This window comes from Schistocerca cancellata, chromosome 1 (assembly GCF_023864275.1).
Source record: "Schistocerca cancellata isolate TAMUIC-IGC-003103 chromosome 1, iqSchCanc2.1, whole genome shotgun sequence".
NCBI classification, from domain to species: Eukaryota; Metazoa; Arthropoda; class Insecta; order Orthoptera; family Acrididae; genus Schistocerca; species Schistocerca cancellata.
The window spans coordinates 759,545,861-759,561,922 of NC_064626.1; the positions used below are offsets into that span (position 1 = coordinate 759,545,861).

The following is a 16,062-nucleotide window of genomic DNA, read 5'->3' on the forward strand; positions in this document are numbered from 1 at the left end:
AAATTTGAGTGATTTCAAAAATCCGAGGAGTACAGTTGCATATTCAAATGTAAACTTCAGGGTGGATAGCAGTACGGTGTGTATCCAAAACTACTTTGACCAGAATGCTAGAAAATAAATAACAAAGGCAAGTGATTAACTTGACATTCCTCAAGCAACGCTATGGTGTGTTCTGGATCACCGTCTCTAAACTAAACTGTATAAAGCCTAGTTTGCTTGTGCCTGTGCATGTTCACCAGATAGATAATCCTCATATTGTATTAGAATTTGAGACCTTGGGAATCTGTGGTGGCCACAGATTATCAAGGAGGGTAGCCAAAGAGGTAATTTTATGATACCTTTCCTGTGTGGAGGGATTAAGCCATTCTTGTGTATCAAGACGTATGGTTCATATTATATAGTAATAAATTAACATGTTCCTTCTCCCCCCCTTCCTTCTCCCCCCCTCTCTCTCTTTCTTTCTCTTTCTGTCTTCCTCTTTCTCAAGATAAATATCCATCTTATAAATCATTGTAATTTTAAATTAATTTCCTGGTGGCATAAAATAATTATTACTCATAACTATTATTAATTATTATGAACTATATTATGAAAAGGATAGTTGCTACTGACCATATAGCACAGATGCTGAATTGTAGAAAAGCAAACAAAAAGACTGTCAGAAAGTTATCTATCGGTGGGGAGGGGGAGGGATAGCAGGGGATGGGGTATGGTAAAGTGCTGCTGGGAGCATGCAGGGACAAGGTGGAGAGTAGGGCAACTGATACAGTCGGGAGGTTAGACAGAGGACGGGGGAGAGAGGAGGGGTAGTGGAAAAGGAGAGAAGCAAAAAGATTGTGTAGTGCTGGAATGAGAAAAGGGAAGGGGCTAGATGGTTAAGGACAGTGAATAATGAAGGTTGAGGCCAGGAGGGTTACAGAAACTTGGGATATATTGTGGAGAAAGTTCCCACCTGTGCAATTCAGAAAAGCTGGTGTTGGTGGGATGCATCCATGTGGCACAGGCTGCGAATCAATCATTGAAATGAAGAACGTCGTGCTGGGCGGCGTGCTCAGCAATTAGGTGGTCCAGTTGTTTCTTGGCCACAATTTGTCAGTGGCCATTCACGTGGACAGACAACATGTTAGTAGTCATGTCAACGTAGAATGCAGCACAGTGGTTGCAGCTTAGCTTGTAGATCACATCACTAGTTTCACAGATAGCTCTGCCTTTGATGGGATAGGTATTCTTTGTAACCAGGCTGGAGTAGGTGGTGGTGGCAATATGTATGGGACAGGTCTTGCATCTCGGTCTATTACAGGTCTGTTACCCATCTAGCCCCTTCCCCGTTCCTATTCCAGCACTACGCAGCCCTCTATTTCACCAATACACCCAGTCTTTTAACTTCTCTCCCTTTTCGCATCACCCCCCCCCCTCCCTCCACCTTTTGTCTAACCTCATGACTGCATCAGCTGCCTACTCTCCACCTCATCCCTGCATGCTCCCAATAGCTCTTTACCGTCCCTGTTGTCCCTCATCCTCCCTGTCCCAGCCTCCTCTTTACCCCTTCCCAGTTACCTTTCCCATAATGCACTGCTGCTTGCAGTCTGGTTCCTGCTGGGAGAGACTGTGGTCGTGTGTGGGAGTTGCATTTGTGCTCGTGTACACTTGTGTTGTGTTGTCTATTTCTAACAAAAGGCCTTGTTGGCTGAAAGCTAACTTTCGGACAGTCTTTTTGTTGTGTCTTTCTGGAACTCAGCATCTCCACTATATGATGAGTAGCAACTATACTTTTCATAATATTGTTACATTCCATCCCATATTTACCATTGTTTAATTATTTTGAACTGAATTTTAGTACCACTTTTTATTCTAACTATAGTTAATATGCAGAAACTAATGCAATAAACAATATTTATACATTTAATATGCTTTACTATTACTATGCAGAAGAATGAAGAGTATGTTACCAGTAACCTTGATGGATTATTGTATTACTTTTTGTTGTGAATGGTAAAGAACTATATGGATGGGCAGGGAAGGACTTAGGAGTGCGCATCCAGGAGGATATTTTCGAAAAAGAACAGGAAGATTTGCTTAATAGAGAACATGTAATTCATGGTACAGAATACAGAGGGTGCATGTAGATAAGGCAGTCAAACGGCCAATGGCTTTAGATGGGACATTCTAACAAAGTCATGGGGGAGCAAGTAAAGCATGCAAGTTGCAGGGGAGGCTGAGGGCAGAAAGAGTGTCAGTAGTCTTGTAGCCTCCAGACACTCACGTGACATCCTCTTACGTTCTCTGTTGGTTGGCTTACTGTAGGCGATGTGTGCTGGTATGCCTCACCAGCGGTGTCCGACTGTGGGAACTATGCTTTAGCCATCAGCATAGGCTGTTTCCAGAGCTTGAGTCTGGGGAACAGTCCCTTGAACAAAGGAAAAGAAAGTTTTGCAATATAGTGTTACTAATAAACAACTCCAAATGGTGGCTACCCGCACAGAACAATATCATATTAGGTATGAACAACATTAAAGGAAAGGAAATAATGAGATAGGTGTGAAAATGTGAACAGACACAATGTTTAGAACATTGTAGTTGTTTGAAATGAAAATGTTTACTTGTACATGAAATCAAAATTACAACATAGTGCTATTTTACATTTATCCCATTATTGTTAATCAATATTTAGTCTTTCTTTTAAGCTATATGTCTGATTCCAAAAAGTCTTTTATTAGGTAATTTGTGGAGGCCCTGCACCTAGTAACGACTATTACAAAAGCCACACACCTCACAACAGTTTTGACAGTAATGGTATTTTGATGCTAGACGCTTATGATGCAACGGATCAAGCATTGCATTTGCGTGAAGACATTCTGAAAGAAATTAGTCGCCAGGGTGATGCAGGAAGTGAAACAGATGAGATTGTGCCTGAAGTTCCAATACAGTCAGCTGAAAAACATGAGGTAAGAAATTATGCTAGCTAAATTTGAAAAATAAATTAATAAAAGTACGCTTAACACAGTGGAAGAGGCCAGAGCTTATTAACTGATGAACTCTCTCTCTCTCTCTCTCTCTCTCTCTCTCTCTCTCTCTCTCTCGCACGCACACACACACACACACACACACACACACACACACACACACTAAAATTAATTTTTCTACCTGCTTTTGCCATTGTTACAGGAATATTTTATTTCATAATCATGACCAGAACTGTGTGTATATTTGTCACAATTTATATAACAGTTTGGGAAATATGCATTCATTTGTTCACTTCATATATTTCCAGAACCCATTTATATTACATTTTGGGAGAAAGGCATGTTAAGGATGATTCCGCTGTTTGTTTCAAATATTTCCAGAACCGTACAAGGTATTATAACTTATTGCAATTACATTATTTGCAGAAATGTTGATATCTACCTTTAATTTTCAAAGGGAACTATACTTATTTCTGCTGCTAGTATTGTAGATCCCAGTGATATAAATTAAACCACATTTCACTATCCAAACTCCAACAAGTAATTCCAGAGGCATTACAATATTTAGAACTTAGGGCTTACTTGTTTTCAATATCAAACCAAATGCTGATCGTCGTTATTTCTTAAATATATACATCACATTGGATTAGAGGGAAACAATGTGTTGCACAACCATTATACCAGTGTGAAAGGGGTACAGAGAAATCGTAAATTAGTTTCTGTGTATGTAGTTTGCATGTATTGATAGCTGTGTACTCAGGGGGCTGGGGCAGCGTACATAATGAACCAAGAGAAAAATATTGTACTTCTTTATGGAGGATGCAAAAGAAACTTGAAGAAGACAGTAGAGTTGTGTGTATTGAGGTACTACATTTTTGCGCTAATACGGGCTATATCTAAACTTTTGACATGAGATTATAGCAGAAAGGAAATCTCAGATATTGGCCCCAATCTTAAATTTACATCCAATTACAAAGTAGTACCACAATGGAAGGGAACACACAATGCTAGCAGTGAGATGTAGATTTCATGTTTGAGTGGGGGGAGGGGGAGGTGCCTATCGCGGCTCAGCATCTCCGCTGTACGGTGAGTAGCAACTTTCCTTCTCTATATTGTTACATTCCACCCTTTATTTTCCTTTGTTTGAAAAAAAAAAGTTTTTTGGTGGTATGCAAGTGAAGAAAATAGCTTGAAAAATTGGTGTTCATTTTGAGAGCAAAAGTACTAATATCCAGATGTGAAGAAAGACTCCTTACACACTGGCGATTTGGTTGTGTTCTATGCCTGCGGGGCTGAGCTGTGTTCTTCATTTATCACCCAATTCTCATAAGGCCTCGCACACGGGTGATTTGACCGTGTGGCCCGCTGTGGAACCGATGGTCCATGCGACTCGTTCTGATGACGATTCATCTGCATGTGTCCCTTCCAGTTGCCATAATGCGTCATCAGGCTGAGCTGCATATGTTATTTGTTGTGCTTTGTGATCGTTAAATCACATGTATTTTCTGTGTAGTTTAAAATAATGTTGTAACAACAAAAACAATGAATTTCCGATAAAATAATTGAATTGGGTAGATAAAAAATCTATACACCAAGTAGTGGCAGAATACGTACATAAAAGAAGATTATAAAAAGGCAAGTTTTCGGAGCTGGTGGTTTCTTCTTCAGGTAGAAGGGTTGAAGAGAAATGAAGAGGGGTGGAGGAGAATGACTGGAGAGGTCTAGGAAAAGGGGTAGATTTTTGAAAAGTCTCCCAAAACCACAGGTCAGGGGAGACTCACCGCATGGAATGAGAAGGAAAGACTGATTGTTGGGGACTGCATTAGACAAGATTTGAAAACCTGAGAGACAGGTTAATATGCAAGACAGAGATTACTGCTTAAATATCATCCAGGAGCTATGTGCATTGTACGTAACAGAGGTGGGAGGGGGACAGTGAAAATTAGATGAGTAAGACAAAGAAAGATGTAGAAAACTAAATGGAGTTAAGAAGAGAGTAGTTACTGTGAAGAAATGCTGAGATGGACGAAATTAACGTGAGAATGGTGGTGTATTGCTGTAAAGAGTCTGCATCCGAACAGATATGTTTGCCTTGAATGCCAAGGCTGTATGGGAGGGAAAATTTGACATGGCAAGAATGGCAACTGTCAAAATGTAAGTACTGTTGTTTGTTGGTAGGACGGAAGTGTGTAGCTGGCCTTCTGTGAGGACAATATCGGCATTAAGGAAAGTGGCATGGGATTCAGAATAGGACTATGTGAAATTTAACTGGGAAGAAGGCATTTAGAGATTCCAGGAATTTTAACAGGTCAGCATAACCATGAGTTCATATAATAAAGATGTCATCAATGTATCTAAACCAAACCAGGGGCTGAAGAGTTATGGATCCCAGGAAAGCCCCTTCCAAGCGACCCATGGAAAGGTTGGCATAGGAAGGAGCCATCGTACCCTTGATCTGTTTGTATGTGTGCCCCTCAAAGGGGAAGTAGTTGTTGGTAAGTAAAAAGTTGATTAAAGTGAGTAGGAAGGATGTCGTAGGTTTGGAATCAGGTGGGTTCTGCTGACAAAATGTTCAGCAGCAGACTGACCATGTATGTGGGGGATGTTGGTATACAGGGAGGTGGCGTCAGTGGTGACGAGCAAGGTGTGTGGTGGGAGTAGAGTGGGCATGGATTTCAGACGATCTAGGAAATGGTTGGTATCTTTGATCTATGAGGTAGCATTGGAAAAACTGCAAATGCCCTTTGAGTGAGTCAGTCCAGTAATATTTGCGTTTTGCATGCAAACAGCTTCTATCCATTTTGTGTCATTTTTTACCAGCAGATTAACCAGTGGGATTGTAGAAAATAAGTGTAATTCTGTCTTTCAGTTCTGTTGTGATGTCAGGATAATAGGTACTTTTCCAAAGTATTCTCTTTACTAATGTAGGAACCAAATCATGGACATCTGAGTGTAAGAAATGCGCATTATTGGGCTGCAGATCCAACTTTGGTGGCAATGGAGAGTCAGTGTTTGTTGTGGGATTGTTGAAGACTATGTAATTGCACCTTACCTCATTGCATAAATCTTAACACAAACATGCAGTTTGTTACCAAAGTGCAACCCGCTTTCTTAGAGGAATTGGCTCACTATTAGCTTGTTGCTAGGAAAGCACTTGACCAGCTCTTTCTTGGTCACTAGGAGGACATGAAGGCATTATTGCCTACATGTTCATCTGATATGACAGTGATAGTCTTTTTCCTCTAGAATAAGCTAACACATGAAGTCTGTGCACAAGTTTGAAGAACCCAGGATGGTTTAAAAAATCATATTGTTGGTTAGTGTGCTGTGATATGTAAGGATCTCTGTAGTCTATATGAAAATCATTACAGCGATGACTCCATAGCTGTTTATAAGTGCTCAGTATATGATAAAGTGACTCTGACTATAAGATCAGTAATTGCATGAAATTTTAGGAAGAAGGGAGAAACAGCACTGTTAAATGGCAATTTCATAAACTGTGTATCCAGGCCGGGCATTGTGGTCGAGTGGTTCTAGGTGCTTCAATCTGGAACCGCTTGACCGCTATGGTCGAAGGTTCGAATTCTGCCTCGGGCATGGGTGTGTGTGATGTCCTTAGGTTAGTTAGGTTTAAGTAGTTCTAAGTTCTAGGGGTCCGATGACCTCAGATGTTAAGTCCCATAGTGCTCAGAGCCATTTGAACCATTTTTGTGCATCCAGTCATAAGATGAGACAATCAATGCTTGAAAGAATGTCTGTAAATAGAAGCACTGTTTCTTATATACTAACAAATGTAAAATTTATTAAAATATAAAATTTTTTGTTTAACTCAAAACTTTAGTTTATAAATTGTAAACTCAATATTCTTCACTGACAGGTTCAGAAGTGTAATTTGTGTGATGACACTTATTAAAATCTTCCAACTGATCAACGTTGTGGTCAGTTGAATTTCATATGGAATACGAACTGTGAAATTCATCTGATCATAGAATAACAGCCCAGAAAATTTTAATAATTGTCATATTTCCGGCCTTGAAAGTTTACACTATTATTATTATTATTATTATTGGAATGTCGTTTATATTGAGTACCTTATTACAAATTTACTGAGGAATGAAATGAAATGGGGATTTAATTTTATAATTTTAAATCTGTACCTACATGTTGCCCATTATAAGTCAGGTTGAAGGCAGCCAGATAATAATATAAATATTTGTTTTAAAATGATGTTTGTATAATTAATTTTCATTTGCAGATTGCATACCATCAGAAGACAGAATTATTCAACAAAGTGCTTGATAAACCAGTAATCAGGTAGGTGTCTATACATAGTTATAGATCAGTAAAACTGGAAAAACGACCAGTTTACTATATCCACATACAATTTTTGTGGTTCACTTTGGTTTATCATTTACAACTTACATCTTCAACTATTTGTCTGCTATATTTCAATTGCTATCATTCTCATATAGTTTTTACCCTTTACAACTCCATATACCAACATGAAAGTTATTCCCTGATGTCTTAACACGTCCTATCACTGTGTCCTATCTTCTTGTCAGTATTTTCTACATTTTCCATTCTTTGCTAATTTGCGGAGAACCTCCTCGTTTCTTACCTTGTAAGCCCATCTGATTTTCAACATCCTTCTGTAACACCACATTTCAAATGCATCAGTTCTCTTCTTTCCATTTTTCCCATAATCAATAGTTTCTACCATGCAATGCTGTGCTCCAAACATATATTCTCAGAAATTTCTCTTCAAATTAAGACTTGTGTTTGATACTAGTAGACTTATTTTGGCCAGGAATGCTCACTTTGCCTGTGCTAGTCTGCTTTTCGTGTCATCCTTGCTTTGGTTGACATACATTATTTTGCGTGTGAGGTAGCAGGATTCCACAGGGCTGTTGAGAGAGCAGGCATCAGGGTCGACAGGGCTGGAGAGGACAGGACAGCCACGACAGGGCAGAGGATGAGAGAACATTCAAGGGCTGTGTTGACACCAGAGGGACTTCTGTCAGAGAACTGTGTGAACAATAAACGGAGTGCCAGACAGCACAACAACATTGCAAACAAGCTTGATGGAAGGTGGCTGAGCTTGGCACAAATAAAACTCTTGGGTGGACAGTCCAAACGCTGCTGTTAATCACACCCACTTGAACACTGTGGGAAAGTCTGTAGAACCTGAGTGAGCAGAGAGATGTTCTGCAGCAGGTCCGGAATTGCCTGACACTAAAATGAAAGGTCCAGAGACAATTATGACTTCAGCAACCAGACAGACATGGTAATTGTAAAACGTTCAATCACACAAAAGAATATACTGCAGTGAAATGGGACTTGAACATACACAGAAATATGAGAAATACACGAAGGAACCACTGAAAACCGTGCAGACTTTCAACATCAAGGAAGAGAATACACTCAGGAACAATGCAAAAACGAGGGAAGACACATCTGGAAATGCTAAAACACATGTGAAGAAGTAGCCTCATTGTCCTTGTCCTGTCTGGGTGTCACCACCCTCGGTAATAGCATCTGTTGTAGTTCCATGGTCAGAGCAAAATGCGATGGCATGGCAGTGTTGGGCTCAACATTAAGGAAGGCAAAAGTTGGCACTGCAGTGAGTCAACTTGAACAGGTATTGTACTGACAATCCACAGGAACTGTGTGCGTCACACATGGGATTGTTAGCTTCGTCACTTCTGGCCACTGGCGGATGAGGGAAGAGTGCTGTGACACAAAACCATTATTCTCGTGGCCACTGTTATATCCTTAGCTGAATGGTGTGACTGGTATGATTGAATTCACACATTGCTATAACAACTCTTTGTTTACTAACTTTGAACTAAGCTCAATATATCTTCAGAGGATTAAAGGCTACAGTTGAGTACTACTGAAAGACCAACATGACGATGTTCACACTATAATGAAGTCCACAGTCGTCAAAAGTGGTGGTTCGACGGGAGTGAATGACCAGCAGCTCTGTACCATGAGGCTGTAAGCATGTGAGCCATTGAGATGCAGGTTCAGGCACAAGAGCAGCTAATGGACGTCCACCGGCTGATGATTCCATCAAAGGTGTGTGATGGCACTGTCTGATGGGTAGCAGCAACGGCAAGTTTCGTTGTTCGAAGTGTGAGCTAGAGGGCAGTTGGCGGTCACACTGGAGCCTGTGTGCATTCAGCCAGTGCATAGCTGTGGAACAGGCTACAGTCTGGGTGCCAGACTTCCTGCAAATGAGCCATTTTCCAACCCCTGCCACCTGTGCCTAATGTAGATGTTCTATGTTTGTTCAGTTGACACATTCCACATCACAACATTTATTGGGAGTATGATCTATGAAACATGCAACTAACAAACTAACTATTGGTTAATGTGACTACTTGTCGAAAGCAGGAAATGCAGGTTGTAATCCTGGCCTGACAATTGTCATGTGTTGTTTTAGATGATTATATGGTAGTCAATGTTGAGAATGAATGGGAAAGAAAGTGCGTGCTTCGCAATGGCCACGTGGAATATTGTCAAAATGACATATGCTCCAAAACCTGTTGCTCAAATGGTAATCTGTGGGAAACCTGAATCACTTATTTTGACACAGATAGAAAACTATAGAAGTCAAGCAGTGCTGAACTGCTTAGATAATGAAGATATTTGTCCTCTAGATAAGCAGTTGTGCGTGAGTGTTATCATCATGCAGGAAGAAATCACCGTATACAACACTAACAGAAGGAAATGAATAAATATGTATGTAGGATATCATGTCTATAGGCCTGCTCTTTCACAGTCCCACAGAGAAAAATGTGGAGTTCTGATCATCTATGTTATGAATGTTTGATGTATGAGAATGGACCCTTGCTTTTCAAAAATCAAAATCTGCTTTCTCTTTCCAATTTAAATCCAAGCTCACCTTCAATGTGTGTGCAGTTGGGCCAACATATTGGCATGCTTGTTGCAGATGCTCTCCCCAGTGATTTCCAGTGAATGGTAGGCATGAGCGATTGTTCTACATATAAGGCATGCTCATGAGATTTTCCTTGCACAAAATTCTTGTTATAATTATATGATCGTAGCTTTGAGATAAAACATCACTGAAATGTGTTGGGTCCTATTCCTTTCGAGTACATGACAGCAAATATTGCTTGTATCATAGATCCTGGCAAGCCTCAACTAAGCTCTCTAAATGCCAAACCAGTGTTTAGAAATTATTGTCACATCCTATGAAAAACAGGAAGAGGAATATTTTAATTACCTTTTCACTGCTGCTGGAATTTTGGTGTGTCTCCAGTCTGATAATGGCAATATGTCTTACTTCTTCTAGTAATGTTGTATCATTTCCTTTTAACCATGTTGGTTACCCTAGCCATCTTAACTCTCACATAACACCATACATCTACTCTCTAACATGACTATCAGTGCTGTTTATTTTGTAGATAACTGTTACTCATCTTTTATAACTGAATTTCATTTTTGTTTTTAATCAAAGATGTTTCACGTAATTGTTGTAGACTGGTCAGCAGTTTGCCAACGGAATGTAGGGCCAAATTGAGGAGCAAATCTCCAAGGCCATGGAATGTGTCAGTACATGAAATTACAACATTAAAGTAATAACAAATAAAAATAAAATGTTTATGAACTTGAAAAAAGTCAAGCCATAAGTTTATGTAAACACAATCAACAACTGAATTCTAGTGGTAACTTATTGAAAATGGATGCAGCAGTATACCACACACCTTTTTGCACAAGAGTTAAGGAAGTCTGATCCAAATGCAGGTTTGATTTCTGCTGAGTATTAACAGAGTGAAAGCTGCTTATTCTTGGAAATAAGGTAATATTGTTAACAAGAAATGATAGTAAAGAATGTATATATTGAGAGGCTAATGTCAAAATACCCAGACTAGCGAACAGTGGCCGACAAGATGCTTGTGAACGTACACCACTTATTGTCCGAACAGCCCGTTTCTGAGTCAAAAACATCCCTTTAGAATGGGAAGAGTTACCTCAAAATATAATACCATATGACATAAGCGAATGAAAATAAGCAAAGTATACTAATTTTCGTGTTGAACTATCACTCACTTCAGATACAATTTGAATAGTAAAAATGGCAGCATTAAGTCTTTGAACAAGATCCTGAACGTGGGCTTTCCACGACAGTTTACTATCTATCTGAACAACAAGAAGTTCAAGCTGTTCAGTTTCACTAATTCTGTGAAATCAGGTTTTGTTGAATTGTTAGAAACTGTAAAAACTGGGTCTTACTGTGATTTAGTTTATTTTCTACAAGCCATGAACTTAGATCATGAACTACACTGTTTGAAACTGAGCCAATGTTGCACATAACATCCTTTACTATTAAGCTAGTGTCATCATTTATATAAATAAGGAACAGGAGTGGCCCCAATACTGATCTCTGGGGCATCCCCCATTTAACCATACCCCACTCAGACACATCATCACAGCCATTCTCAACACTGTGAATAATGATCGTGTGATATAAAATAATCAGTTATCCTTACATACACAGCCTTTTCAGTAACTTAAGCAAACACTGATGGCATAGAAGTAGGTCTAAAATCGTCTACATTATCCCTTTTCCTTTTTTACAAAGCTACTACTACTACTACTACTACTACTACTACTACTATTTGCTGAACTACGTATTATATTGTTTTGTAATTTAGATATGTAGTGTTTCATAGCAGCATGGAAATATGTGTTATGTATTGATAAGCTATGTGAATTGCAGTAGCAGTGGTCTGCCTTTAATATTGTTATTTAGTATTGTTGTGTGACAACATACTCAGTATTCATGTCGGTTGCTTTATTTACTTTTGTCGGAGTTTGGCAGATTTTTTCCATATAGTTCCTGGAATACTATGTGCTTCACATTTACATTTGCATGAATAGTTTGATTTCCTGTTCAGGATGGTGTATTTAAAGTGTTATTCTTCCTACCATAACTATTAACAACAAAATAATCTCCGTAAGAAGCTTGATTCAATGCATTGCCTTTAAGTGGTTTGTATTTTTTTACTTTCCATTCATCTGTGAACTGAATAACTACTATTCATCAGATGTGATTAAAAGTGAAGAGGATTAAAAACCTGGGAGAAAACTACAGTTTTTTTGAATCCATAGTGGAAAACATCTGTTTCTCGTTTTTAGCTGTGTATATCATGTTTTCATCCATTGGATTTGCTACTGACAGTCATGTTCATGGTTTTATACGAGCAGTGAAATTACTGAGCACAATATTGGATCAGAAACTCAGCTGCAAGACACACCCAAGAGATCTTAAAGTGAGAGCTGTGTAGTGGTAGTTTCTCATGTTACTGAGAGCAGTCATGACAAAGGAAGAATGAACAGCAAATTAAGCCACTGATGGGAGACATTCTTAGCGTTACTTAGATGAAGTGAGTTGCTTAAATGAGGCTAGGAGTTGAATCTGTTCATCTCTTCCTAGAGGTTTTGATGGCAGGGATGGGGCAGTATCATTTTGTTAGGGTTTGGTGTATTTATATTTTTGTTGTGGCTTTCATGTAAAAGTATTGGTGTGTCACATTTTAGTTGACTATATTCTGTTTTGAAGAAGAAGATGGCTGTTTCCTTGGCTGTGCTCTGTTTTTTAAGTAACAATGAAACAGCAGGTGGAATACTTTCAGATAAATTCTTCTCATCCTAAAATTGTACAGGCCTATATTGTAGCTGTTGAATGACATAAACACAAGTTCTTGTAATCTTCTTAATCATGATTGTGCACTGTAAACTTATGTGGTGACTAGATGGTGATGTGACGAATCATAATACAGTCTTAATCAATTGACAGTGAGTCTTTGAAATGTTGGGAAGTGGAACGTTTATCAGTGGTTGATAGAAGTACAGATTTTGGAAGCCGCTTGAACTGGTTCCTCATTTGACAAATTACTGTTTTTGTGGAGAGTTCAGTGGCTGAATAATGGAAGTGTCAAAATATTAACACAATAATTGACAAATGGTGAACTGTCAGCACATCTGTAAAGAAGGGCAAAGTTTGAGTATTGAAGCTTGCCCATGATTTCATGAGTGATACACGCAAACAGCTGCAGTACTATGAAGCAACTAACTATTCTCCGCAGCTGTATTCAGTTTGATAATTTACCTCTGATGATAAAGGACATGCTCTCACATTCATCTGCTTGAGATATTCCAGCAAATATTCACTGGTTCATCTGCAAAAAAAGGTGTTTTGTATTTTCAGAACCCAGGTGGCTGTGGCTGTGCCTGTGCACGATGAGAAGACAGGTGTCACTGAACCATTAAGATCAGAGGTATGCTCTATTTTCTCGATCCTTCGCTTTTATGTTGTAAATTGTGCTTTTTATCAGTTGAGGTGGAGTTGAATGGAAGCTTCATGGTTATACCATTTCTTGTGTTCTTTTTTAACAAAGAAGGAATGTTTATGTGATAATAGTAACATTACCTTCCAGTGCATTATAGTACCATTTAAAAGAAATGAACAGTTGTGACAAAGTTTCTGAAAATATTAAATATACCAGTAATGGTCCACTTTACTAATTCAGAATGGATAATCTGAAAACCTTGTAGGGCTTAAGATTACCTACAACAGAAAGTCTGATGAGAACATACTATGTGCCCATTTTGCTATCTTAGTTTTCATCATCAAGAGGTTTCATATTCTGGTAGTACCTGTGTCTTTCAACAAAATATTGTATCTGCTGGATATTGTGAGTCTGCAGTAAAATTGAAAATTACACTGTTGGTACTTAACTTGTGATATATCTAATACTGTGTAAGTGATTCTGCTTTTTCCCAATCACAGTGCATGATAACAATAAACGAATGATAAATCTAAATGCTGTTGTTCTCTTGAAAGTGTCATTCACTTTTCATGTTGCTTTAGCTCATTCATCAGTTCTGACATAGTACCTGAGAACATATAACAGACTTCTGCAGGTAGCATTATATTTGTCTTTGTGTATCTCTCTTGATTTGTTACTATGAGCAGCTTAATTGTCCTTTTCAGAATGAATATTTCAGCAGAGCAGAGTCTGCTCTGTTTAGAATTTGCCTGACATCAAAACACTGTGTCAGGTCAGAACTTGAACCTGGAACCTTTCCATTCATAGGTAATGCCCTTAATGAATGAGGTGTCTAGGCATGACCTACAACTGCTCTCATGGTTCAACATCTACAGTACCTCTCTCCTACTTTCCAAACTTAACAGAATCTCTCGTACACACCTTGCTGGACTAGTACTCCAGGAAGAAAGAATATTGTGGGGAAATGACGTAGCCATGCATTTTATTTTACACACCTAGTTCTGTAGGATCAAATTCAGGAGCAAGTCTCCATAGTCGTGGAATGTATCAAAACATGAAATTAATATCAGAAAAGTAGTAATAGGTAAAATAAAATGTTCACAAATCACGTGCATATGAGAAGCTGTGAGTATTTAGGGTGACTCAGCTGTCCCTAACATTATCACTGTAAGCAACTTGCAGTGTTATTTCTGCCCTTCAAAAATGAGACTTTCATATTGTATCACTCACTACATGCTAACTACTAGTCCTACATAAAAAATGAACAGGACTTTTTGGTAGGAAATTTAATGTAGTTAAATTTTGTACTGGGATACATTTTTGTTTTAGGCCATGGTTTTCGAATTATTCAACAAAAATGTGCAAAAGTGACCTTCAAAGGCACCTCCACCCCCACACTCATCTCTCATCAATCAGGATTTCTAGTATGTTGTTTATGGAACACCCTTGTACCATTGTACAAAAATTTCTTACTACACGAACTATTCTGAATGTTTGATCTTTGTTAGTCTCTATTGGTTGGGCTATTTAGGCCACTAGCATAGGATGAATACAGTGATTTAATTGTTTATTTTATACTGTTAAAATTCACAAAATTGTTAGATAAAATAAACAAAAATGTCTGAAACAAAAATGTCAGTTTTACAATTTGTAAGGGCTTGATAAGACGGTGGCCTAACAAGGCAAGTCAATGAACATCAAAATCGATTGAATATGGGGAACAATTCATGGAGTCACAAATTTTCCCACAGTGGTAGGAGGGAGTGCCATGAACAACATGCAAGAGATCCTGACTGGTGGGGGCTGAGAGTGGTTGTGGAGGTGCAGTTGAAGGCCACTTTTGTACATTTTCTTGAATAACTTGAAAACTGTGGCTTCTAGCAAAAAAAGTATTCCAGGATAAAATTTAACCGCATTACGTTTCCTACAAGAAGGTCCTGTTCATTTTCTGTGTAGGGCTAATAGTTTGCACATAGTGACTGAGAAAATTTTACATTTTTTGCATAGTTTTTGAAGGCCAGATATAGCATTGCTAGTTGAATAAAAGACATCAGTAGAGGCAGCTGTATCCTAGTGTATATTAACGTCATCAACAATATAACATAGAAATCAGTGTACTTTTTCCAGGAACCTCCTGAGGGAGAAAGAGGAGCGAACCTGAAGGAAATTCTTCAGTTTACACTTAAGTGTGCGGATTAATGCTAAGATTTTTTAGTTCTTGTGGTAGCTAATTGGAGTGGATGCAGCAAACCACAGCACACCTTTTCGCACAAGAGTAAAGGAAGTGCGACCCAAATGTAGATTGCTTTTTGCCTTGTATTAACAATGTGAAAGCTGCCAGTTCAAGGGAATAAGCTCATGTTGTTAACAACAAATGACATTAAAGAAAATAAGTATTGAGAAGCTAGTCTCAAAATTCCCAGACTTCTGAACTGGGGTAGACAAAAGGCTTGCGAAGTTACACTACTTATTTCTTGAACTGCCCATTTCTGAACCAAAAATACCCTTTGTGAATGGAAAGAGTTACCCCAGAATTTAATGCTGTATGTCATAAGTGAATGAAAGTAAGCAAAGTAGACAATTTTTGTGTTTGACTATCACTTATTGCAGATACTGTTCTAAAGCAAAATAAATCAGCATTCAGTTTTTGAATAAGATCCTAAATATGAACTTCCATGACAGCTTGCTAACTGTCTGAACACCTAGGAATTTGAATTGATAAGACTCACCAATGATATGCCCATTTTGTGTAATCAAAAAATGTCATGTTTAATTGAACT

The 16,062-nt window shown here is 38.5% G+C and overlaps 1 protein-coding gene across 3 annotated transcripts in view; it reads left to right on the top strand.

The window, feature by feature from the left end:
- Positions 1–16,062, top strand: part of LOC126186300 (germinal-center associated nuclear protein) — a 304,544-nt gene that overhangs the window by 96,245 nt on the left and 192,237 nt on the right. For all 3 annotated transcript variants that reach the window (XR_007537424.1, XM_049928199.1, XM_049928198.1), the window contains exons 10-12: positions 2,718–2,945; positions 7,219–7,277; positions 13,201–13,270. Coding sequence is in view for 2 of the 3 variants with exons in the window: in XM_049928199.1 (XP_049784156.1) it covers positions 2,718–2,945; positions 7,219–7,277; positions 13,201–13,270 (357 nt within the window). In the remaining variant the exon portion in view is untranslated. The remainder of the gene's footprint in view (positions 1–2,717; positions 2,946–7,218; positions 7,278–13,200; positions 13,271–16,062) is intronic.